We start from the raw sequence: 25,085 nt of genomic DNA, 5'->3' as shown, positions 1-25,085 counted from the left end.
AACCTTTCAATTTGAATAAAGATTTTCCCATATGGGGCACCTTATCCAAAGCATGGTTTTGTATTACTTGGAAGGAACCGTCTTCCCTCAATCATTCAGGCATAGGGTAATGGTTTTGTTCTGGATTTATAGGGCAAAATCAAACATGGGCTAGGTTCTACAAAACTTAAAGAAACAAACCTTAGTTTGTTAGGTTCTAGCCTCTACTTATCTTTAACTCAATTCGATCACGCTATTGATTCTCGTTTTGTTAATCTCCCACTAAACAAAACAATCACGTGCCGCTTAATCGCGATTAATTGGTTCCCAGGATCGAAGAAAACGGAATGTTAATAGCATGATCACAGTCACAGTGTGTTTACCTAGATTGAGATTGTGTTAAATATAAGCAATCCAATGAGTTGAGGTATTAATACAAGTAAGATCTATATGGAAGCTTTAGAGGGGAAAAAACTATAGGCAGTAGAGGCATAGGAAGTTAAGTCCTATGGGCATTGGGAATAGTAGAGAGGCATGGAAGTTAGGGCTATGGTTTATTCAAATACAAGGACATGAATGGACGCAGCACATGAGAGCAATTTTTATTCTATGCTAGGCAAGTTAAAGTAGATTCTAGTTATAGGTGTCTAAACGACTACTTTGATAGGGAAAAGTGGACAATACCAATCCAATCTATTGAAGATTTTTGAACACTATGACTTCACATGTAGTGTTTTCTTCTAGAGATACCTATGGAGATTAAACATCTCCCATCATATGTTTCACTATGAATAGGAAAGGAAAATGATGACAGGAACTCTTTCCTTGGTCTGCTTACCATAACTCAAGCTGGGGCATCACCTATTCTTGAGCAGTATTATTGAAGCCAGTTGAACTGCCTGTTAAAGTAGAATGGGTTTTGGTTCCCAATATCAGAGACTGCAAAATGAACAACTAAAGATGGATATTTGCAAGCTGAAGTATACAGTCCATGATTATAGCCCTACAGTGGATACCAGCAGCTACTTTGCTGATCCCCTATTGACAAATGATGTCTCACATAAGCATGCAGTTCAAAATATCCATCCGATAGAAAGATAACTACCAGGCAAAGTAATAATTTTGTAACATAAGCATGCAGTTCTAGATATCGATTTCGCGAAAAGATGACTGAAAGTTGAGTAATAATTTCGTAAGTCAGCTTTGGAATGCTGTCTGTCATGCTTTGAGGAGCACTGCTGGGCAATGGCGAATCATGCTTATAATTTAGCCAAGATGAGAATGCTGAAATGGATGGCCAAAAAGACAAGATAATATATTAAAACATTAACACTTGAGATATTCTAGCTGAGAATAAGATGAGAGTCAAATATTATAATTTGTTCTGCAGAATAAAGACCTGCGAGAAGTGACCAAAAAAGGAAGAAAAAGAGAGAGAGAGAGAGAGAGAGAACCCAAAAAATGAGTTGCAATTGTGAGAAGACAGGGCAGCCTAGAATAGAATAGAAACGGTCCAAAATACAAAACAATAGATAAAAAGGCATTCATAGATTGGCAATAAAGTAATACTGTAGAATGGGCAGACCCAATTGATGGTGTGTGTGTATATATATATATATATATATATATACCTTTCATAGTGGCAGCAACAGCCTACTAAAATACTTAGTGAAGGCCTCCAAGCTTAAGTATTGAAAAGAAGAAAGAGCCATTCAAAAGTTTACTGAAGGAAGCAGAGATTTTAGTTTTGAACTTTCACAAATAAAGCCATACTCTATTTCTAAAGCCTGCATAAGGCAATTTAAACTAGTGACTGATGTTTGAATCTAGGAAATCTGTTAGTAGAGATTTTTTAATTATGAGTTGGGAATCTAATTCAGAATTCAATCTTATCAAATGAAAGATAGCAATGGAAGAAAAAAATATAACACATTCAATGTACCTAAACAAGTCCTCAATTCCAAAAAACTAAAGAACAAAACATGTTGACACCTTAGGCAAGTAAATTTTACATAAATGCGCAAGGGCCATGCACATCACAGTAAGTGCTCCATTTAAACATTTTAAGTTGTGGAGCAAATCTTCTATTCATCCACATGCATACCTAGGATCTAGTTGCATGTTTGTACAAGTTTTAGCATTTCAAAGTAAACTGTGATCAACATACACGCTACTCCTTGTCTGCAATCAATAGCCACAAGAGACTACAAATAAATCAACAACTTTAAATCTCTTGCGGTATTTATGAAACCCTAGAAAGTCAGACATGCCCAGAAGTATGATTGTACATAATTTTTGTTGGCTATGTACCAGGAATTGTGGTCCACTTCTACCATAGAGTTGCATATCAAATTCATCCCAAGAAAGAAATGAATTTCATTAATGTAACCAAGGTGACTGATGATATTGAAATTGAAATTGAAATCGAAATATTTTGACAAAAAGAAATTTAAATTTTCATGTCAATGGAATAAATAATTCAGAACATTCATGAAAAGAACCAGAAGATTTTCCATTTATATTTCACTTGCTGGTAATATGATGGAGGCATCTAAGTACCAAAAAATGGGCATGAACTGATTCAATTTGAATTACTTTTGAAAGATGATACAAACTGGGACTACAGCTACATATTGTACAAGACATGGGTATTAAAACTCCCTGACTAATCAATTGTCTGAAAGCCCCATCCGCAAGATACTACCTGTTATGGAAAAATAACTGAGTAAAGATCTTTGACAGATACTTGACATACAAACATCAATGTAATGAAAATAATAATAATAATAATAACAATTTTATTTATTTATTTTTGGATAGGAAAACAAGGATATCAAACAATGCCAACAAAAAAAGGGCACACCCTATATACATATGGGGTATAGAAGAGGCACCTCAGGTATTGTGGTACCAAAGAAACAAAAAAGCAACACCTGGACGACAACATAAAAAAGAGCCAGCCACTGGCCATAGTTTAGGCTTTCTATAAAATTCAACAATCAACAATTCTCCTCTCCAACAGGACTTTAGACCATTCCAATGGGATTTGATAAGGTTCCCCTTCAACTTCTGGTCGGAAAGTCTTTCTCAATGAAATCATTGTACTATGGTCTCGCCACATGCACCTAAACAAGTAAGGAGAGCAACACTCTAGACCTGCCTTCACCTTTTATCCAAGCCTTGCACCTTCCATCCCGATGAGGAACTTTTTCACCAAATGGGGAAACACCCACTGCAGTCCAATAATTGTTAATAACATGTCCCATGACTATATAGCTCCATCACAATGGATTAAGTTGTAATCTGAAGATTTCTCACTAACTTTACAAACACCACATCTGTATATCATCGACCATCCATTCCTTAGAAGGCTATCCATAGTTAGAATCGTCCCCCCATATTGCCACCCAAGCAAAAGAGAGCAGGCTCTCAATGGGGCACAGGTGCCCCAAATTTCTTTGGCAGGGAACATCTCTGAATTCTCAGCATATAATGAGTTGTAAAAAAATTGACATGGAATTTCTTCTCCTCCCTCCAAAGTAAACCCTTCCCCACTGCTTCTTGCAGTCTCACATTATGGATGATCAATCTCTGCACTTCATACCGTCTAATCTCTCAACTAAACTGCTTGTGCTAAATCAGTTGGCAGAGAGACATGGCAAGCCTAGTGTCATGTTCTAGCATTTTAAAGACTGGAAACTGAGGTCTCTATCAATAGCAATTGACCAAATATAAATCTTATATCACACCTATTACCATAGAACTATGTTGAATATTAATCTACTACAACTATTATTCAATTAGCATCAGGTAAAAATAAGCCATTGTCTCCCAGGTACAATCTACAATGCCACCAGCAAAAAAATAAAAACACCAGCTCCTCTTATGAGAAAAGGTCTGTCCAACACAATATCAATCATGGCCACCCACCCTCAGCACCACCGGTGCCCCACTCCCAAAAAAAAAAAAATGAAAAAGTAATTCAAAATATCAAATGATAATTACCAATATCTATCTATATATATATTGATCAGAGATAACCAGTGCATTGTTCTCCTAACTTCAGAAAACTATTTAATAGTGGCCATTAACCTAGAAAAAAAAGAAAGCCTACTACCGTGCCAACTCAGGGCTAGTTTGGTATACTGTAGCTTTTGAAAAAAGAACAAATAATGTAACTATGTTAAAAGAAAAATCAGCTATTCAAGAGTGCTCTGAGTTTAAAAAAAAACCATTTAAGTATTCGATAAAACTGAATTATTAAATTGTTGTGAACATATGTAATGACAAAAGGAAAGAAAAACAGCTATGGTTTCAAAAGTTCTGTTAGTTTCAAAAGAAACATTTGAAGTGTTTGATAAAACAGAATTGTTAAGTTGTTGTGAACATGTATAATGACCAAGGGAATGTTAAAAATGTAATCAGTTCTCTTTATTCTTAGGTATACAAAGAATCCTTAGTTAAATAAATCATTGTATCATTCATTTAAAATCAACTTTAAATATTTTCATTTTCTTTTCAAAAGTAGTTTCAACTTTCTATTTTAATTCAATTCAAAGTAAACACATTTATAGTAGTATTTTATTTTATATTTTAGGATGAGTAGTATCAAATATAAATTCCTACAAATATTACACACTAGCGACAAAAGAGTTTGAACTAATATTTAGTATCATGCACTCACTTAAATCAGTTTATTATGCATAATATTAAATAATAATATCAACTATAAATAAATAAAAATAAATCATTAACTAGATGCAAATATGAATTTTGAGTCTAAAGTTCGTATTTCACGGACCATTTAAAGACATATTAGATAATTTAAAATATCATTAAAGAAGATATCTTGATTCTTGGAAAATAACTTTTCAAAACCTATCTTATCTGATTTTCAAAATAGCTGTCAAAATGGACGAGATTCTGTGAGAAATACATGTCTTAAATTTTACCAAACACGTAAGTTAAAAACAAGAGCTTATAAGAACAGTGATTCTAAGGGGTCTAAATTCAAATCCCAAACAAGGCCTTAGAAAGACAAGGTATTTCTAGTGTCAGACCTTCAGTCTTAGTGAATGGCATGTCTTTGGAAAATTTTCATTACCCAGGAGATTTGTGGCAGGGGAACTGCTCTCTTATGTTTTTGTGTTGGTGGTGGAGTCCTTGGGAACATTAATATGAAAGTGGAAGGTATATTATTCAAACACTTCAAGTTGGAGAGAAGGGAGAGCAACAATGGAGAGTTTGCATCTATTATTTGCTGAGAACACCATTTCTTTTTGGGGCAAGTGGTGAACCACTTATATTTTTAAAGCTATCTTAGGTTTCAAGGTCAATCTGGGTAAGGTTCAAGTCCCAGTAGGAGCTTGAAAAATAAAAGGGGGTGGGGTGATGTAGGTGGACACCCTTACAGCTTTGCTTGGGTATTAAGGTGGGCCACTTCAGTTTTCTTATTGGCTTGTCAAGTGCTCCTTTCAGATCTAGAGGAGCCTGGGCAGTAATTAGGCAATTTGAGAAATAGCTAGTTTCATGGAATGGGCAATATTTATCTAGGAGTGTGGAATCACTCTTATTCAGAGCATCCTTTTGAATTTTCCCATGTACTTTATGTTCTTTGTACCGCTGACATCAGTTTGCTTGATGTCATGGAAACTCCAAAAGGATTTCTTTAGGAAGGAGTTAAGAAGGGTAGTATATCACATTTCATGAACCAGGAGACTAGTATTGCATCAAAGAAAATGGGTAGATTGGGATTAGCAACTTTCTGGTTCGTAATAAATTTTTTCTTGGTAACTGGATCTTGAGATTTGTAGGGGTTACAGGGTAAGTATTGGATAAAGGTGGTGGGAAAGTTCAAGAGTTGGAGAGGATGTTGTTCACAGGATTCAGGGGAACTTTTAGGGCAGAGCCTTGGGAAACCAATTGGGAAAGATTGGGATCTCTTTCAGGACATGGCCCTTTCGAAGGGCAATGGGAAGAAGCATGAAGTTTCAGCTTGATATGTAGTGTGCAAAGGTAAAAGCCTGAAGGCTCACTTTTCATTTCATTTTGCTTTGCTAGTTGATAGGGAAGCATAGGTAGCTATTTATTGGTATTGGATGATGGTTCCCACCAATGGTTCACCAGAAGCTTCTATGTTTGGGACTTTTGGAAGAGGTGGGAAGTTTTTTGGTTTGCATTTATCAAAGGTGACAGCAGTTTGAGAGAGGATCATTAGTTAGAAGATATTCCAAGAAAGGAGTTTTCTTGGTTAAATGTTTTTTCAAGACACCATTGCCATGGCTTAGTCTTTGCTTCTCCATCTCAATTGTATGGACCTTGTGCACCATCCAGGGTTGGCTGCAGGAAGCTGATGGGGAGAAGACACTATCAACTAGTAGCTGCGAGGAGTTGTACCTTGTGAACTAATTAGAAGCGGCTAAGGCAAATAAGGAGGGAAAGGAAACACTAAGCGGTTTGTCTCTGTACCACTTGTCCTTTCAAAACCTCACTCTCCGACCATTACCCATTGAGAAAGAAATTTTGTTACTCAAAAGATCCCACTCCTTTCTTATGGTCTTCCAAAGGCTAACACCATGACCACCCCTCAGCTCGCAAGATCGCCACCCCTCATAATCTTTACCATACTTCCGACTGATAACTTGCTTCCACAACGCCCCCCTTTTTACAGCAAAGGGCTAACTCCACTTACAAAGGAGAGCTTTGTTCAGTTATTGAAAGGCTCCTCATGCCCAAATCTCCCTTCCTTTTACCTGAATAAATAGTCATCCACCTTACTAAGCAAGGTTTTTGCACGAGAGTCCCACTTCCCCACAAAAATCCCTTTGAATTTTCTCTAACATCAATTTAACTAGCCTTGGGGTGCAGACTAAAGACATGAAGTAGATAGACATACTAGAAAGAGTGCTTTGAATCAAAGGAAGCCTCTCCTTTTAAAATATATTGTCTTTTCCATATGACCAGCCTTCTGCAGAACCTCTCTTCCACCCCATCCTAAGTTGCCACGGGTTTGAAGGGAGGCCCCAGAGGAAGGGACAATGTCCACCTTGCAACCCAACTCCAAGGCCAAGTCATCTAAATTATCCACACATCCAATAGGAATCAACTCACTTTTGTCCAAGTTGATTCTCAAACCTGAAATGGCCTTGAAAAGCATAAGCAACCAGCTCAAATAAGTTATATGATCCTGTGACGCTTCGCAAAAGGCGAGAGTGTATAATTGAAAAATTATATTCTTCATTTCTTGTATTGTAGCATTTGAGATGTGGGCCATAGTGTTCTTTTGGTGTTATTGAGTTTCCTTCTTCAATCAAGAGTACCATGCTATCCAGGCATGACAGTTTTACAAGGAATGATAGGAGAAACATCTGGAGGACTGCAACATTGTAATTTTCTTGTGTATTTGGAAGAAAAGAATTGGAAGGAGTTTGAAGAATTAGCACTCTCCATAGTGAAGTTTAAAGGTTCTTTCTCTACATATTGGTGCATCCAGAAGAAAACAAATAGGAAGGAGTTTTGATATTCACAGTTAGGAAGTCTTTTCATATTCATGATCTGTGGAATCTCAAAGGAAAAAAAGTATAGACTCTTCTTGAGTTTGTTGATAGGAGGGGGTAGCTTTTAGCTTTGTCCAGATTTCCTCGTATATGTCCTGGTATATTAGGGTTTGCTTCTTACTGGCACTTCCCAATACCATTTTTTTAACTGATTATTAAAAAAAAAGCCAAAAAACTTCATTTTCTTCATTTTTACCTTCTCCCATCTTTGCTTTTCCCCCAGCCCCATTCATTCTCCCTATGCTATGTATTATATATGACAAGCATTGAATAATCAGATAATAACCTTCCACTTTTCTCATATAAATATGCAAGAGTACCTTCTATTTATTTAATCAAATGTATAGTATTATGAATGGCATAGGATGATTCATTAGATCAAGCAATTCCCATCAATGTCTATCATTATAAGGAGATTTTGAAGTACAAAGCTTTTTCCACAGTGTGTAAGGCTTGAAGCTAGATGGGTAAATGCACACATACATGTAGACAATGACTTCGACCTGCTTATACTACTAAACTCTATGAGCCCCCTATTCTGAATGAGCAGCTATCATTAACATAAGAACAGTGCTTGGAAAGGAAATGGAACAGGTTCAACATGTATGGGTACCTGATCAAAAAGAGCACCATGGAGCTACAGCAACAAAACCCTAACGACAATATAATGTCAAGTAAAAAATATCCACTACTGGGTCAACTGAAAAAAGGTCGGAAAAGCCCATTGAATTTATCATAGAACCATCTGCAAAAGAAAGTTGTTATCTCATAAGAAAAAGTCAAGATAAGATAATTCATGCTCCAATTAAGTAAAAGCAGAGACGATATAAGCAAACAAACTCTAAATTGTCTTTGCTACCATGGTAGGACAACTAAATTAATCAACACAACCACATGTAACCCAATTCTAAAAGTCAAATCTGAAGCATTTGCTTAGGGTCCATTCAGTATAAAAAAAGTATTGTCGGAACAATTATTTAAGGGTAGACAATTGGGTATTCATACAATATTAGTATATGCACCTCCACAATGTTTCCAGCACAAACTTAAGTACATATTCTGCATTATGGTCTTTAACATTTATTAGGTAGTAATACCAATGAGTTAGGCATGAACTGAATTTATATAGAATTTGCAAGAAAGAGAGAATAATTGAACTATTAATAACAATCGACACAAAAAACTTTGTACGGTGAATGCTTAAAAGTCTCTGGCTGGGTATGGTAAATGGGCTTATAATTCGATAGGATACCATTCTGTTGCTGAAATTTCATTAATCATGGCTGATTTTAAATTAAAACTTCATTTTCCCATGCTTGCCAATTTTTAGGTATTCAAAGTAATTTAAATATTACTACCATGATAGTATCTCCCTATCAAAGTTCTTTTCATTGACTTTGTTATATTACACAGATTCCCTGGAGATGTAAATGCATCAAATATTCTGTTTGACGTGTGTTTTGGGTGATTTAATTAGCAACCATGTAATAACAGGAAAATTGCATAGGTACTTTCACAGCTACATCATAATCAAGATCCTTCCAGAACATGAGATAAGACTATTAATTCAAACATTCTCACTTATAAATTGGGCAACTTTATTCAACTAAATAGATACAATGGTCTTTGGGAAATGTCACATATTAGGAAGTAAGAAAATTAGACAAGGTATTACTCCTAAAGGCAAATGATGCAATATAAAAACTATATACAGTGATCTTCTGGACACATTATATTTGGAGTATTAAAATTACACAAGGTATTGTCCCCAAAAGCAAATGTTGCAGGTATTACCACATTATGTAATATATAATATCCCTTCTCATTAATCAACATCCACCCTACCCTTGCCAATGGACCTTTTATTTCGTCTATATGCTTTGCCCCTCAATCTCCCTTTAATCTCTTAGCAACAAAAGGGTGGTATGCACAATAATTACCTTGCATTACTTGAGAGAGAGTAATTATCGTAGGGGAAGGTGATTACTAAAGAAAAACTCCTCCCACTATTTGTGCTAATGTGCACTTTATGGATTGTATTTATGTTGTTTGAAATTACTCCTTTCTACTTTAGTTGAGTGATGGCCCGGTGATTTGAACAATTAGTCCCCATTGAGATCAGAACAGTTCCTAGTGTCAAAAGATTGGGGTAACTATTTCAATGGACTGTTGCAACGTGTTTCACCATGCCAGTTTCAGATCATTTGCTCCTTTTGTTAGAGGGGGTGGTGTGAGGAGAGGCAAAGCACCGGAAATGTTTAGAATAAGGAGATGGGTCAAACTCAAGGCCTAGAATAAGGAGATGTTTGGAAATGTTTCAGTTAAGAAGGAAGACGCCTTTTATCTGTTGGGTTTTTAAGATTCCAAGGAGCAAGAAGCTGTCCTTTCTGTTGTGTTGGGAATTAATGGGTTCCAACCATGATGGGGCTCTTTGTTTGAGAAGCAGAATGGGAGAGGGTTTTGACATTGGACTAGCCATAAAAGAGATGATAGACTTTGGTGAGTAAGTGCAATTTATGCAAAGACAAAATAAAAGCAATGGATCACATTCTTTCTTCGTTAGGCAGTCTATGGTAAAGCAAAGATTTTATAATGATCAGTTCTCTCTTTGTTTGGCTTTGCATACATCTCGTCTTCACTGGATCATCATGCTCTCCTAGGTTGAAGAGGTGGGCAAAAAGCAAAAGAAGACTTGGAAAGCTACTGCAGCTTTGTTATTTTTAGACTATTTGGAAGGAAAAAAAAAAAATTATAGATCATCTGAAAGTGTGGCGCTGGCGGATAAAGCACATATCTTTGTTTCTTTGTACTCTCTTGATGTGAGTTAGGAGGTTAGTAAATGAGACATCAATGTCTATGGTAAATTTTATAGATTGACTAAGTTTTTGTTAAGGGGAGGGAGCTTTATTAATTTATTTTTTATTTTTATTTTTTTACCCTTATATTTTGACTTGCATATTAATTTTTTAAACTAGTCTGATTATACTAAAAATGGGTTGTCTTTTCCTAATAGGTAAAAGCAGCAGAAAATTTTATAAATGAAGAGAAAAGGTTGCCCAAAGGCCAACCAAAAGCATACAGAAAGTATACAGTAGGCACCAAAAGGCAAAAGCAACAAAAAATAAGAGATACAAAAAATCTCACCCGCCCTCACCTAGAACCCAACCAATCACAAAAGTTGATTAAAGGTAAAGGTCCATCAACTATATACAACTTAGTCCAAGACCAAAAACTGCACACAAAAGAATTCTTCACCCTATGTATTGAAAGCTCTTCATTATAAAAAACGATCCTATTTCTTTTTTTTTTATCAATAAGTATAATATTGTATTGCAAAGAGGCGCTAAAGCAGCGACCCGTCAAATTACAGTATGAAGGGACTTACCCCCTTACAAAAGGGCCCAAACATCAAAGGACAAGGTAGAGTAAAACCTCTCCCTTAACGCATACACACCCAATCTATATAATCTATTAAGGTCGAAGGACCATCTTTTATCCACACTTTGGATTCCGACCACAAAAAATACACAAAAGATGCTTTCAGCTTTTGAATGGACAGCTCACAATCCTCAAAAGCAATTGAATTTCTAGCCTTCCAAATAACCCAAAACAAGCATAACGGTCCCAATTGCCACGCCACCTTCCTTTTCTTTCCCACAAAAGACCCCCTCCACCCTAAAAGGGTTTCCTTGACCGACCGGGGGAAAACCCACGAGACACCAAAAAAGGAAAGGAACACCATCCATACTTCCCTCGTTTTTTCACAATAGATGAGGAGGTGATCAATTGTCTCCTCACTCTTATGGCAAAGAAAACATCTATTTACCATAACCCAACCTCTCTTTTGCAAGCAATCCAAGGTTAGAACTCTCCCCCAAGAAGCCTCCCACGCAAAAAAGCTCAATTTGGGCTGCACACAAGAATTCCATATAATTTTTGAAGGGAAAAAGCACGAGACCCCGGCTGCATAGTCCTATACAAAGATTTCACCGAGAAGTCCCCATTCTTTGTTGCCATCCACTTCACCTTATCCTCCTCCTCCCCCCTAACCTTCTTCCCCTCCAAGCAGCAAAATAGCCTTTCCACTTCTTCCAACTCCCAATCGTTGAAAGGTCTATTGAAACAAGGGTTCCAACTTCCCCCCCATTCCCCCTCGGCTGTCCACACTTCATTTACCCATGCCTCTTTGTTCGAGGCTAAAGCAAATAACGAAGGAAAAGCCTCACTCAAAGGGATGGTTTCACACCATTTATCTTTCCAAAACTTCACTTTCTCACCATCACCCACCACAAAGCCAACAAAAGGGGTCACTTGATGTCCCATTTTACTTATTGCCTTCCACAACCCAAACCCATAGGCCTCCCTAGACTCACAAGATCTCCACCCTCCTCTTTCCTCCCCGTATTTCCCTCTTATCACTTGGTTCCACAGCGCCTTTCTTTCATTTGCAAAGCGCCACACCCATTTACCAAGGAGAGCCCTATTGAAGACCCCAAGATTCTTAACCCCCAACCCTCCACTTCTTTTGTCTGAACAAACAATTGACCACTTAACTAGATGTGGTTTTTGCACTAGAGCCCCGCCACCCCACAAAAAGTCCTTTTGAATCTTCTCCATTCTGATTCTAACCACTCTAGGCATCTGGAAAAGCGACATAAAATAAATCGGTAAATTTGCCAATGTACTCCGCACTAGAGTAATCCTCCCCCCTTTTGAAATGTATTGACGCTTCCACATAGCCAATTTCTTTCTGAATCTTTCTTCTATTCCATCCCACGCTGCTACGCTTTTAAACGGGGCACCTAACGGCATTCCTAAATAAGTGGAAGGCAGTTTTCCCACCCTATAACCAAACTCATCAGCCAATTCATCCACATTCTCAACTCTACCAACCGGAATCAGCTCACTTTTCTCCAGATTTACTCTTAACCCTGACATTGCCTCAAACCACATTAACAACCAGCCCATATACAATAACTGATCCTCCTTTGCTTCACAAAAAATCAGCGTATCATCAGCAAACAACAAGTGTGATATCTGGACCCCTTCGCCTCTTCTTCCCCGAATCAAACACGGCGCCAAAAACCCCCCAACCACTGCCCTCTTTATTAAAACGCTGAAAGCCTCCATCACCACTACAAAAAGGTACGGCGACAAGGGGTCTCCTTGCCTTAACCCCCTTGAACTTTGGAAAAAACCCGTACAACGTCCATTCACCATAACTGAGTACCTAACAGTGGATAGAGACCACTTTATCCACCTGCACCATCTTTCCCCAAACCCCATCTTCTCCAACACTGCTAAAAGAAAGCCCCAATCCACGTGGTCATAGGCTTTCTCAATGTCTAATTTACATAGAATCGCCCCACTATTGCTCTTCACAATGGAATCAATAGCCTCATTAGCGACCAGCACTGCGTCCATTATCTGTCGTCCCTCCACGAAAGCGTTTTGGGCCGTTGAGATGACCTTGGCTAAGACTCCCTTCATTCTATTAGCCAACACCTTAGCTAGCCACTTATATAACCCCCCACCAAGCTAATTGGCCTAAAATCCTTCAATTCCTCTGCCCCCCCTTTCTTAGGAATCAACACTAGAAAAGTTGCATTCAAACTTCTTACAAAGCTCCCGAACTCATGGAATTGCCTAAAGAAGTTCATGACCTCTTCTTTAACAAAATCCCATGAAAATTGCCAAAAGGCCATTGAAAAACCATCAGGATCTAGTGCTTTCTCGCCACAACAGCCTGACAAAGCCCTAAAAACCTCCTCCTCTGTGAAAGGCTTCTCCAGCCCCTCCACATCCCCCTCTTCCAACCTTTCAAACATCAAGGCATCTATCCTGGGCTTCCCACCCCCCCGGATCTGCCAGCAGCCCTTGGTACTCCCTGCAAAAACGATCCTATTTCTTTCCTTCCACACCGCCCAAAAAAGGCATAACGGAGTCCAGCATCCAATCCTTTTTACACTTCTTGCCTACAAAGGACCCATGCCAACCAAGTAGAGCTTCCCTAACCGAGAATGAAAGAACCCATGTCACCCCAAAGAGAGCAAATAATAACTCCCACAAAACCCTAGTGTTTGTGCAATGGATTAAAATGCGATTAGACTAAAAATGGGTTGTCTTAATATAATAGTATAGATTACCAAAGTTTAAAAAATAAATAAAGTAAATAATATAGCAAAAAAAATCAATTCAATGTTCATTAGTTTCTATATTTCTTGAGGTCTTGATGACCTCAAGATGGAGAGGACGATTGATGTACAACATGGATCACGTTAGGGATAGCAATATAGCAGATATGGAAATGAGCATCCCCACCCCAACGCTGCCTTGGAGGAAGATAACTCAACCAACCTAACAAGGGAGGATCCTGTGCCTGTTTCTGAAAGATCCTGCATGACAAAGACTAACTGGCACACTTCAAAGAATGTACATTTTCAAAATTCTTCATGAAAGTGTAGAACTGATCTAACTTTTATAACCGTTCATCCCTAATTACACAAAGATATGACACGCCTTCAAGCAGGAAATTTTAACAAGGCAACATGACTCATTCACACATGCACCGTGCAGATTCATATCATGCATCTATTCTGTCAGAGCAATTGTAAGTATCAACAAAGTATTTGGATCAAATATAAGAGGTGACAACACATACTTGCATAGGAAGATCGGCCATAATCCATCATTTGCCTCAGTCCCTAAAAGTGTTCTTCTTTCACTTTCTTCCTTAAACTTGTCTGGAGGAAGAACTTCACATGGACCTTGAATCAAGCCAGCCGTTATGGCACTATCGTGATTAGATTCATAGACCTAACCAAAGGAACAAGGAATTCACATGAACTTTAATGTGGACAACACAAACTCTCTGCTAAAATGCCAATCCACAGGGACAAAATTCCACTACATCAACAATGTTCACTAAATGACATGTGAACAAAGGGAGTGCGATGCTTCAAGCAGTATCTGTGTGTTTATCAGTCCAATGCACATCCTAGTTTGAATTCCCTTTTCATGGTTATATGATAAAATCTTAAGGCCTGTTTGAGAACGTTTTCGAAAATAGTTCCCAAAGAACAGTTTTTGAAGAACACTTCTCAATTGCTTTCAGGTACAAAATTCTGTTTGGGATCTTACATACAAAAAACAATTTTCTTGGCTTGTTCACCAAGAAGATACTACACACTTATGCACAATACAAAAATTTTCAAAGCATTCTACATATTTTTAATTATTACACAAAACACTCTACAAAGAATAACTGAAAACATCTAAAATTTGTTCTTAAAAACAACCTGCTTTTAGAACAGATTTTAAAAAGTTGTTCTGTCAAAAGTTTGCTAAATGTGTTTTTTAAGCTAGAAAATTGTTTTCAAAACAATTTCCAAACAGGCCCTTAGAAATTTGGGAAGATAGATGGTTTTATAGTGTTGACACTATGCCAACCGTTCATCTACATGGCAGATAGTCCACATCACACTTCCATTATATGCATAAACACAAGGGAAAAAAAACAAAAATTTATCACAAAAACTATTCACCTCATTGCTTTCCGGAGCACTCGGGCGACCAACAACCTCTGGCAAGTCACTAGGAAAGTAGCATTGATTGGCCATCACCCATTTTGACCTAGTCTTGCTATCCTCCCACATGCCCTGCAGAAAAAGGTAAAAACATTTCCCATATAAAATATCCTAAAAGGAATAACAATTCTCCAGAAGGCATCAAATATAGTACATGGTTCCTGTCAGAAACTAACAGAAAATTTACAATGTCTTAATGCTACAGTAGTAACAGAGACAAAATTATGTTATTACTGGTGTAATTCTATGAGAATAACTGCTAGAAGAATCATTGAATGCTTGATGAATGGCTTGCCTGAAGCTTAAATGGTATCAATTTGTCATTGCTGGAATGAAAGAGAGCATGATCCAGCACTTTATATGATACTCCATTGATGCAACAAGACTGGTAAAATGTCTTCTCCTCTACAACTCTAAGTACGTCGCCAATCCATTGAACATCATGCAATCCATCTGGAGAAAATCCAGTAGGCTCTTTAGCCCCTGCACTAGTCCCAGAATTTCCAACAGAACTTGCCTGTGCAACATCTTGGTCATCTCGCTTAATATCATATGTTAGGTTACAATCAGAAGTTCCTCTTGTATAAGTTTTTTCCGAGTCTTTAACCATAGTGTTGTTGTCATGATAATTCTTTGATGGAATTTCAGCACATTTTGTCAGCCTAGTACTGTCAACATCTTGTGGGTTATGTGAGACTTGTAAATGATGGGACATATCACTAATCGCATCAGATAATTTGGGGGGCTGTGGATCTGGTTTAGGAACCAGTCTCTCTTCACGTGAGGATGATTCAGAAATTTTACTGTGTTGAGTAGATGTCTCATTTGATGAGGCAATAGATAGAGAACCACAAGCTGCCCCCAAGGACTTGATTGAGTTATTAGGGTAAGTTCCAGAAGAAGGCTTGTCATCCACATTTTTGATACTTGATGAGGAATTATTCACTTGCACTTGACTTGCATTCAATGTCTTTGAATCAGATGCCAACTCAATATGGTTGTTTACCAGGGAACCATTATGACCCTGTAAATCAGAATTTCCATTTTCTGTTATCTTCTGTTGATCCAGAATCCCAACTTTCTTCTCTGAAGATGGCTGCACTCCAGCTGCACTAATAGGCCCTTTTGGTGTGTTCATATTTCTCATAACACGACCATATTTAGGGGGCAAAGGCTTCCCACTGCTCAGCGACAAGCACTTTGGGCAATGCCACTCGCCTCTAGGAATTCCTTTGTGATTGTATGACTGAAGGCATTTTAAATGAAATCCTCTTTCACATGCATCACAAAGAAGTACGTTTTCCACCTCATTAATGGTGAGCTTGCATATCTGGCAAGTCACAGCCTTATTCATGTAATCCCTTGAAGGAGGATTCCATGTGGGATGCTGAGGAAGCTGTGGATGTAATAACTTCTGAACAATTTTACCAATTTCATTGTGATTACTGGAAAGGGAAGACGGTTGAAAGTTGTTGCCCAGTAACAGCTGCTGTGTGCTTTGCAAATGTCCAGGTGTAGTATGAGTAACAAATGATCTAGAGTTCTGATCTCTTGTTGATTGAGGAGCCATTCTTGACGAACTAATATCAGCAGCCCCCTCAACCCTAGCAGCAATATGATCCTGCACCTTGTTCTCTGGCCCAGTTTTCACTGATGAGACAGATTGTGGTTGTAAGGACCAGGTTGGAGTTTTTGCCGGAAAGTGATCAACAGAAGAGTTTGCTGCTGACAGTTTATATGCGCATATAACAATCAGAAAAATCCAACAAAGAAAAACGAGTAAAGAAGACTAAAGGTGATAAGATGGTAATAGAAAAAAACTAAATTTCTTGGGAAAAAATGAGACCTACCCTAATTCCAAGATAGCACAAGCTAAGAACAAACTTGGTTAAATATCACCAGTAGCCTAGGACCCTAACAAACCCCCCCAAATTCCCCTACAGAAGGAGAAAAAAGAAGAGAAAAAAAGGAAATAAAATTGAATAAACTCAGCTGGGTGGTCATTGCAATCCTTGAAATTATTGCTAATGGTCTAAGCAAATATGTTCAACCAAATAATGGCAATAAGATGGCAAATTTTTTTTTCATTTTTATTTTTCCTTCTTTGGGAAAGAAATCTAACACAACATTAATTCTGAAATACTAGAAAAGAAGGGTGACATATGGAAAATATCATCAGTAAGCTATGCCCTACCAAACAAACCAGACCCTACTTTGCAAAAGCTACCCCCGCACAAAAACAAAAGACCAAAAAAAAACAATAAACAATACAAAAACAAAAAAAAAAAAAAGCGGAAAAGGGAAGAAAATTGAAAAAGAAACAATCAGATATCATTACAATCCTTGTAATATCCAAACAATATGTTCAAACAACTAATTATGCCCAGAAGGAATAGGAAAACAAGGAAAAGGGAAGAAAATTGAGAAGAAAAGGCCGGGTATCATTAGAATCCTTGTAATTATTGCTGACAATCCAAAGAAACATGTTCAAGCAATGAATAATGCATATTCACCCAGATTTTAGTCAAAAACTCAGAGCCGAGATGTTTGTTGGTATAGACAATAAAACCTAAAATCAGCACAAAAATCACTTCAACAATAAAGGCATTCCAACATGGAAAAAAAACAAGTATTTGTGTACTAGTATTTTTTTTAGGTTCCCTTTTTTTTTTTTTGGCTGTTTTTTCATTTTTGTTTTTTACTTTTTTTAATTTATTCTTTTTTTGGCTGTTACACTGGATTGATCTTGGCAACTCACCTATCCCCATCCCAATCCCTTGAACAACGTCTTAAGAGCCATTTTGTACTATTATCATCTAGGTGTTCCCCAATTCTCTTCATGGATATTTTTAGATTCTGTAAATAATAACAAAAATTACAGGTTTCGGGTGCTTCTGATATAGAGGAAAAGAAAGTTGATTTTCCACCGGTCTTTCATGTTTTTATTGGGGCAAGAAAATGAAACAACAAGTAATACCTTGTACTTGAGATGGATAAGGAGACCCATTTGGCCTTCCATCCAATCTGAAATGCGTTCTTTCAACTCTGGGCAATGATAAAGAAGAAGAAGAATCCCTTCCCAAATTGCTGGTTGCTAATCCACTTGAAGCTATAGATGACCTTACTTCATTGGGGGGCAACTGATATGGTAAAGGAGTAGAAGTTGCTGCGGAAACATTCCCTAAAGGTGAAGCAGGTTGAAAACCTCCAGAAGAAATTGGAGGATGACCGGGTTTATCTGATGGAAACATACGCGCAGTATGTTGGGGCCCACGGCTTTCAGTTGGAGAACCAAAGGTTGATTGCAACCGTTGAGATGAATATGTAGCAGAATGGGCCACAAATTCCTTGGATTCTTCCATCTATAGAGAAAAAAACACAAAAGCATTAGGGAATACCAGAAAAAACAAATAGCAAAATAAATATGTATGTAGCACATCAATCTTTCAAAGCACAGTACATATAGAATAAGGATGCAATTCATAAAGCATATCCTGATGATCCAAACCAGTCTTAGATAAGAAAAAATAAAAGCCTTCATTAATTAAGCGAGGAACAAGTGCCCTCTAGTCACGAGCTTACATGTAGACAATGCATTAATAATATAACAAACTAAATACAAATTTCATCATCCGAGCTCATCGCCCCTCTGTTAGTAAATGGCAAAAAAATGCAACATATTTAAGGAAAAAAAGCCTTCCAAGAAATTGTCAAAAGGATAGATTAAATGCTAGAAGGATTTATGCTGATTAATTAATGGTGCTGGAATGTCAACAATCTATCACAGAGATTTGTCCCTCATTCAAATTGGACACGAGTGAAACTTAGGTTGATGAATGAAATTCTAAAGCCCCTGATGTCAAGTATAAGTATATCCATTCTCAGACAACAACAGAAACCTTAACTTTTTTGACAGGCCAATTAAATTATTCTAAATGGACACATAGCAAAAAAAGGGTGTGATCAAAGTACACAAGATGCATGCAAAGAGAACTAAAGCCCAAAAACAGATAATCAAGGTGCAACAGCACCCTAATCCATTCCGAAACAATCATAAAATCTAAAACTAAACCAGTGTCAATTCCCACTGAATTAGGTGTTCTCTGGATACACACTTGATTTCTGTTTTTCCAAATAGAAAATGATAGTAACTCCTATGTAAAATGCAAGACTCTTTGAGACTTACCTTAAAAAGATAATGACTTTTAAAAAACGTTTAAAAATATCGAGGCATTAAAAAAAATTTACTACCTCAAATTTTAAAAATTTCAAAATAATTTTGAAGGACTTTTGGTAAATTCATACTTTTTATATAAGATTAAAATATTTATATAACAACCCATGGGTCATTCCCTTGTTAACGAAACTGGGAAGTTATTACCATTTTCTATTTTTAAAATAGATAATAGAAGTATATCTAGACAAGCACTAATTAACACATTTTTTATTGTCCCATTTGCACCTTCCACACTTTGAAAGATCTATGGTTTTGTTTCATCCCAGCTACACCACAACAGCCAGAAAGTAGTTATCTTCTAAAGCTTCGTTCAGCTCCTCCCTGCTAAGTTGAATAGAGAAAAAGGATGTATATTCCTTGACCTAAAATACTTGTACACCACATAATAAAATCTTATAATTTCACATGTTAATACAATCCAACCATAGAGAAGTGGTAAAAAAATTATCAAGTCAGTAGCATACGAATATCAGTTTGATCCATCTATGTCAAAGATACAATATAACCTTTGGTTAAAAATTTTTAGAAATGAAGAATTCATGAAGAATAAAAAATTCCAATTCACGCATGCGCACAGACACAAAATATATTGCAGTGCCATGGCCTCCAACTACAAATTACTGTCATGTTTCTTTATCAAGGGAGCATCAATTTGGTAGGAGACGAAAGCTCTAAATTCAAATTTATAACTCTATTGTGATCCACAGCAGATTATAATTTACTATTCCCAATGTTACTACAACATAGCACTTCTTCATACTTCCTACCCCTTCTTCTCATTTGGAGAAAATAATTTAACTTAAATGAAATGTAACCAAAATCGAGCCAATAAATCAATAGGCAAATTCTTCCAGCAGAAATTAACCTCACCAATTTTTTGTTTTTCTGTGAAAACTGAGGAAAATAAAATAAAACTGACAATCTTGTGTTTCATTTTGCTTTGCTTTATCAGAATCAAAAACAAAAAGAGAAAAGAAATCAACCACACTAATCCAGAAAGTGTACCAGGCAAAGTGAAACCAAGTTCCTTGTTTTCCTAACAATTAAAAACTTGATGTCTTTGCTTTTCCCACCGTTCCTCAGCAACCAAGCGTCAAAACATAGAATCATGGCATCAATTGGAGTCTCATGTGTCTAAATACATGACGACAAGCGGAGGTCTTTCCTCAAGTTCAACTTACTAAAAATCAAAATGTCCACAACAAAATTAAAACTAGATACCAACCAAAAACACAAAACCCTAGCCTCACCTTCCGCTTGGTGAGCAACAACTTCTCCGCAATCGACATCTTGGGAGGCCGAAACCCTAGCTTCTGTTCCCTACCACTAATCCCAAGATCCTCAATCATCCCTCCGATCACCTCCCTGGGCACAATGTCCTTGGGCGCCAACCCCTCGCACATGGCCACCACCTTCGCCCTGGCCTCCTCCATCATAGCCCTCTCCTCTGCCGTAGGACTCCGGCCGCCGCGGACGGCCGCCATAGCGGAGAGCACCAGCACAATCTCCGCCACTCTCTTGACATCCCCGCCCCTGGGCCGCTTCCTGGCCGTCTCTCCATCGTCCTCCGCCGGGCGCTTGGATCTCGCCTCCACCTCAGAGCTCGCCGTTGGATCCATAGGGAGTGGGAGGTCAGGGAGGGGAGACCATTGAACGACGCCGTTTACAGGAGAGAAACACAGACGATACGAGGAGAGAAGGGAAGAGAAGAGAGCAGAAGAGAGAACCCTAAGGAAGTCCAAAGGGGGTTTTTAAAAATACGAAATAAAAGATCCGTTAAATTGTGAGGTTTTGGCGCGTAATTGAAGAGAAAGATGTGAGGGAGTGAGCGTGTGTAAAACTCGTAAGTGATATGTAGAGGGAGACGAGAGACAAAGAGAGGGCCTGAGCGCAGAGAGAGAAAGAAAGAGAGGGAAGCAATGGGGTTATTTGGAGTTTTGGGATTTCTATAAATAAACCGCTCTTCTCCTGGACCGGGTTCGGGACTCTGACACACGGCCCGAGTCGGGGAATGTAGGCCCTATACGGCGTCGTTTCTCACACCAGGGCCGCCACTTCCTAAGTTTCGCCTTAGCCGTCGCTGTAACGTCTTGGCATTAGGCAGTACGAATTCCTATGTTTTCAATAATCAAACATTTAATCAAATTATCAGTCAATAAGAGTGTGTTAGCAATTATGTCACGTTACCAAAAAAAAAATATTTACTAGTTTCAAAATTTACTTTTTCTGTGGTAAATTTCAAACAAAATTATGTATATTTGTTAATTTTACTGTAGCTGATCGGAGAGGCAATGGACCCACAAAAAAAAATTGATTGAGTTGTGTGATTTTTAAAAAATTAAAAATTAAAAAATAATAATTTATTTGCAATCATGTCCCCTTATCAATTTTTATCTAGGTCCAAATTAAGCCAGCATATTAAACCTCCGGTTCGCCCTGTCGTACAACCCTCGGCTCAAATAGAAGGAGAAAACGGGCTGGGCTGGGCTGGGCCACATCACTTTTGGATCTTTTATCTCAATATATTTTTGAGATCTATTTCAACTTATATATTTATTTCTTACCTCTCCGACATTTTTTCTCTATTTGAAACTCCTTATTTTGAAAATAATTCCTAGAAGGAATATTATTTGCAAACAATTTCATAGACTTTAAAATTTTCAATCCCTCTATGGTTCATTCATTTAAATAGTAATTATAGAAATTTTAGTAATGCATTAAATAATTTAAAAATACATAAGTTTTTTTTTCTAATTTCAATTATATTTTATTTTCTTTGTAATAGAACCAAATATAAGAAAATTATCATTTTCTTTAACATTTTTTTTTCTTAAGACTTAGAAGGTGTTTTTTTTTTCTTATCATTGAAAGCAACTTATTTTTATATTTTATATGCTTATTTTTAACTTTTTATTTAACTTATTACTTATTCTTAAATATTTTTCACTAAATAAATGCAAGAAAATAACATTTTTAAACCCACCAAAACATGATCTCAACTCCCAACTTTTGTCATTTCCTTTCTTCTTCCACAACTTCAACTTCAACAACCTCCTTATCACCATAACATGTTTAAGATCTCTACTTTATTTGTCTGTGTCACCTCTGATCCAAACCCTATTGCTCCATGTCTATTGTCACATACACAATTTCTCCCTCTACATTTTTCGTGTATGCACGGTGCTTAGTGTTGGGACGTCATTTGTATTTTTTGGCCCTGGTGCCTAGGCTTGAGCCAATGCGGCGCCCAGAGTGGCCTCCCCAGGATTCGAACCTGAGACCTTAAGGTCTTTGTAGTTACCCTCCTGGTACCATCTTGGCTGCAAAAAATACAAATGACGTCCCAACACTTAGAAGCCCTCTAAGCCAACCTTCCCAAAGGAAAACCACGAAACACTCATGAAATTATGGGGTTAAATTCCCCTACTTGTATATTATCTCCCTCTATAATATACAAGATACTATTAGCAAAGACTCCCACAATAGCTTGGTGAGTTCAATAATGTCTCGAGAACCATCTCAAGTCCTCCAGCGGCACCAGCCACCCCCACCTATTTAGGAACTATCATATACAAATGGGTTTACAATTTCAAATATCTTGCAGCCATCTGCTTCTTGAAATTCCCTTCCCTTGCTTCAGCTGTTGCCATGTGTCCAAGCTCAATAGACCCCACTAGGCACATCCAAGGTTTAGCTGCTCCACTTGCTCTTGTGGTTGAGAGAACTCCTCATCTGAGCCAAGTGTCCCTTTTAACTTGGCCATGCCTTTGCCGAGTCCCTTGGCCCTCATGTTGTTGTGTGTGTGACTTAGTCATGCTTCAGCCGTGTCCTTCACGACTTAGTCCATGTTGTCACATTCTTGCTCTATGACCAACCCACGTTCTGCAAGGCGTACATGATCAGTCCACACTTGGGTCTTCTTACCTAGGTGTCCTCCTTGAGACTCGATCCACATCTCATCAATCCAAGCATCAACCTTGCACTATATAAGATTGCCCTTCTTCATCTTCTAAGGTTATTGCATGTCTCTAGGCAGCTTGTGTGTGTGCCAATCCTTCTCTTGGCCTGCACACTAAGCAACATTAATCAATACCAAACCTGCTCCTGGCTCACGTTGCTCTCCCTCTTTAATTGGAGGATGTTGAAGTCGAGGCAACTAGTCTTTTTTTTTTCCCATATTAACGCCCCATGTCATTGCACACATGGGTTACATCACACCATGGCTCACTACTCATAGTTGCATGCTTTGGTAAGGGTCACTACCACCCCTTGCTCATGTCTGAAGCCCACACATCACACCTTCTTGTTGTTGCAATGGCACCATGTCATGTCCCATCGTCTCTTAGTGCAGCAATGAGTCATGGCATTACACCCATGACTCCTAATCTGTGCACAAGGCATTGCGCCCTTGTGCCAAGCATCCGACATTATGTCTTGAGTTGACTTGGTTGACTTGGTTGCTATTGCATCTCTATGCCATGTCCAAGCCCACCTTGATGCAACAACGGGCCATGACATTGCACCCATGGCTCATTAAGCCACCTCGCACAAGGCATTGCGCCTTGTACCACCATACCCATGGCTGATCAAGCCACCTCGCACAAGGCATTGCGCCTTGTACCACCATACCCATGGCTGATCAAGCCACCTCGCACAAGTCATTGCGCCCTTGTACCACCATCGAGAGGGGAAACACACCTAAACACACCTTGGTGCAACAAGGCATTAAGCCACCTCGCACAAGGCATTACACCCTTGTACCACCATACCCATGGCTGATCAAGCCACCTCACACTAGTCATTGCACCCATGGCTTAAGCCACCTCGCACAAGGCATTGCGCCCTTGTACCACCATCGAGAGGGGAAACTACATCATACCACGAGTTGCGGACCACCATATGTTGTGGAGCCATGCTCAGTGTTGGAGATCTTACATTGAGGCCCCTTGGTATGGCCATGCCCATGTCACCTTATCTCATCTTAAAGACAAAAATTGTAGTGTTTTTAAATAACATCTTAATTTGAGTTATTTTCACTTTTTTAAAAATTATTTGAAAAAATAATTATACAAAGAGAATGATTAAAAATAAAGTATTATATATCAAAATAATTTTTAAAAACATAGAAAATAGGTTTAAATTTTTAGATTTTTAAACAGACATTTATTTTATGAAATGTTATAAAAAAAAAAATATTAATAACTGTTTTTCAAAAACATTTCCCAAACTGGGTCTTAATTGACCCACGACATGGCGAGGCTCAGGCTCTCCTTTCCTTTTGATGCATGACTTGAATTGATATATAACACCAAGTCCAAAGTTTCAACATATATCTGGTCTTTATGAAGCAAAGGTAATGTTATATAATATAACTAGCCATTTGAAGTGGTTCACCAATAGTAATGGAGGGATGAGGACCCTTGGACATAAGAAATGAGAGAAGACTTGGAGCAGGATTTTTAGAATCACCAACACCTCTATTTGATCTCAATATTTTTTGCAATCTATTTTCCACCTATATATTCATTTATTTAGCTTGACAAGCCTTAACCACACCTTAGTTTGGCTGAGTGTCACACATCCACATTAGGATTTTCCTACACCCTGAGATTTAAGCACCCCAGAAGGGGGAAAAGGATAGCAATGAAGGGACAATGCTTCCTTCTTGACACATGATTCACACTTTCCCTCTTCACCCAAAGCCTCCATATCAGAATTTTCTTTCTT

At 37.9% G+C, this 25,085-nt stretch overlaps 1 protein-coding gene across 3 annotated transcripts; it reads right to left on the bottom strand.

Moving 5' to 3' along the window:
- Positions 1-2,411: 2,411 nt before the first annotated feature.
- LOC117910003 lies at positions 2,412-21,260 on the bottom strand. 3 transcript variants are annotated; one of them, XM_034824053.1, is made up of 7 exons: positions 20,609-21,260; positions 18,099-18,483; positions 15,417-16,846; positions 15,080-15,193; positions 14,197-14,351; positions 8,149-8,280; positions 2,412-2,683 (listed from the first exon to the last, which is right to left on the bottom strand). In XM_034824053.1, the coding sequence occupies exons 1-6, from the start codon at positions 20,975-20,977 to the stop codon at positions 8,232-8,234; spliced, it is 2,502 nt and encodes an 833-aa protein (XP_034679944.1). In that variant the 5' UTR covers positions 20,978-21,260; the 3' UTR covers positions 2,412-2,683; positions 8,149-8,231. The 3 variants fall into 3 exon arrangements, with proteins under 3 accessions (XP_034679944.1, XP_034679945.1, XP_034679946.1); XM_034824054.1 differs by having other exon boundaries at positions 15,417-16,843; XM_034824055.1 differs by having other exon boundaries at positions 15,417-16,771.
- Positions 21,261-25,085: the final 3,825 nt, after the last annotated feature.

Source organism: Vitis riparia, unplaced genomic scaffold (assembly GCF_004353265.1).
Source record: "Vitis riparia cultivar Riparia Gloire de Montpellier isolate 1030 unplaced genomic scaffold, EGFV_Vit.rip_1.0 scaffold540_pilon_pilon, whole genome shotgun sequence".
In the NCBI taxonomy this organism is placed as follows: domain Eukaryota; kingdom Viridiplantae; phylum Streptophyta; class Magnoliopsida; order Vitales; family Vitaceae; genus Vitis; species Vitis riparia.
This window is presented reverse-complemented; position numbering and strand designations above follow the sequence as displayed.

Bases quoted from the DNA above. Each gene is read 5' to 3' on its own strand.
- LOC117910003 (XM_034824053.1), bottom strand. From the start codon at position 20,977: ATGGATCCAACGGCGAGCTCTGAGGTGGAGGCGAGATCCAAGCGCCCG. The intron at 16,847-18,098 runs GTATTACTTGTT...ATAAACTGTCAG, and splicing joins TTATCCATCTCAAGTACAAG to CAGCAAACTCTTCTGTTGAT. The intron at 15,194-15,416 runs GCAAGCCATTCA...CTTTTTCTGCAG, and splicing joins TGATACCATTTAAGCTTCAG to GGCATGTGGGAGGATAGCAA.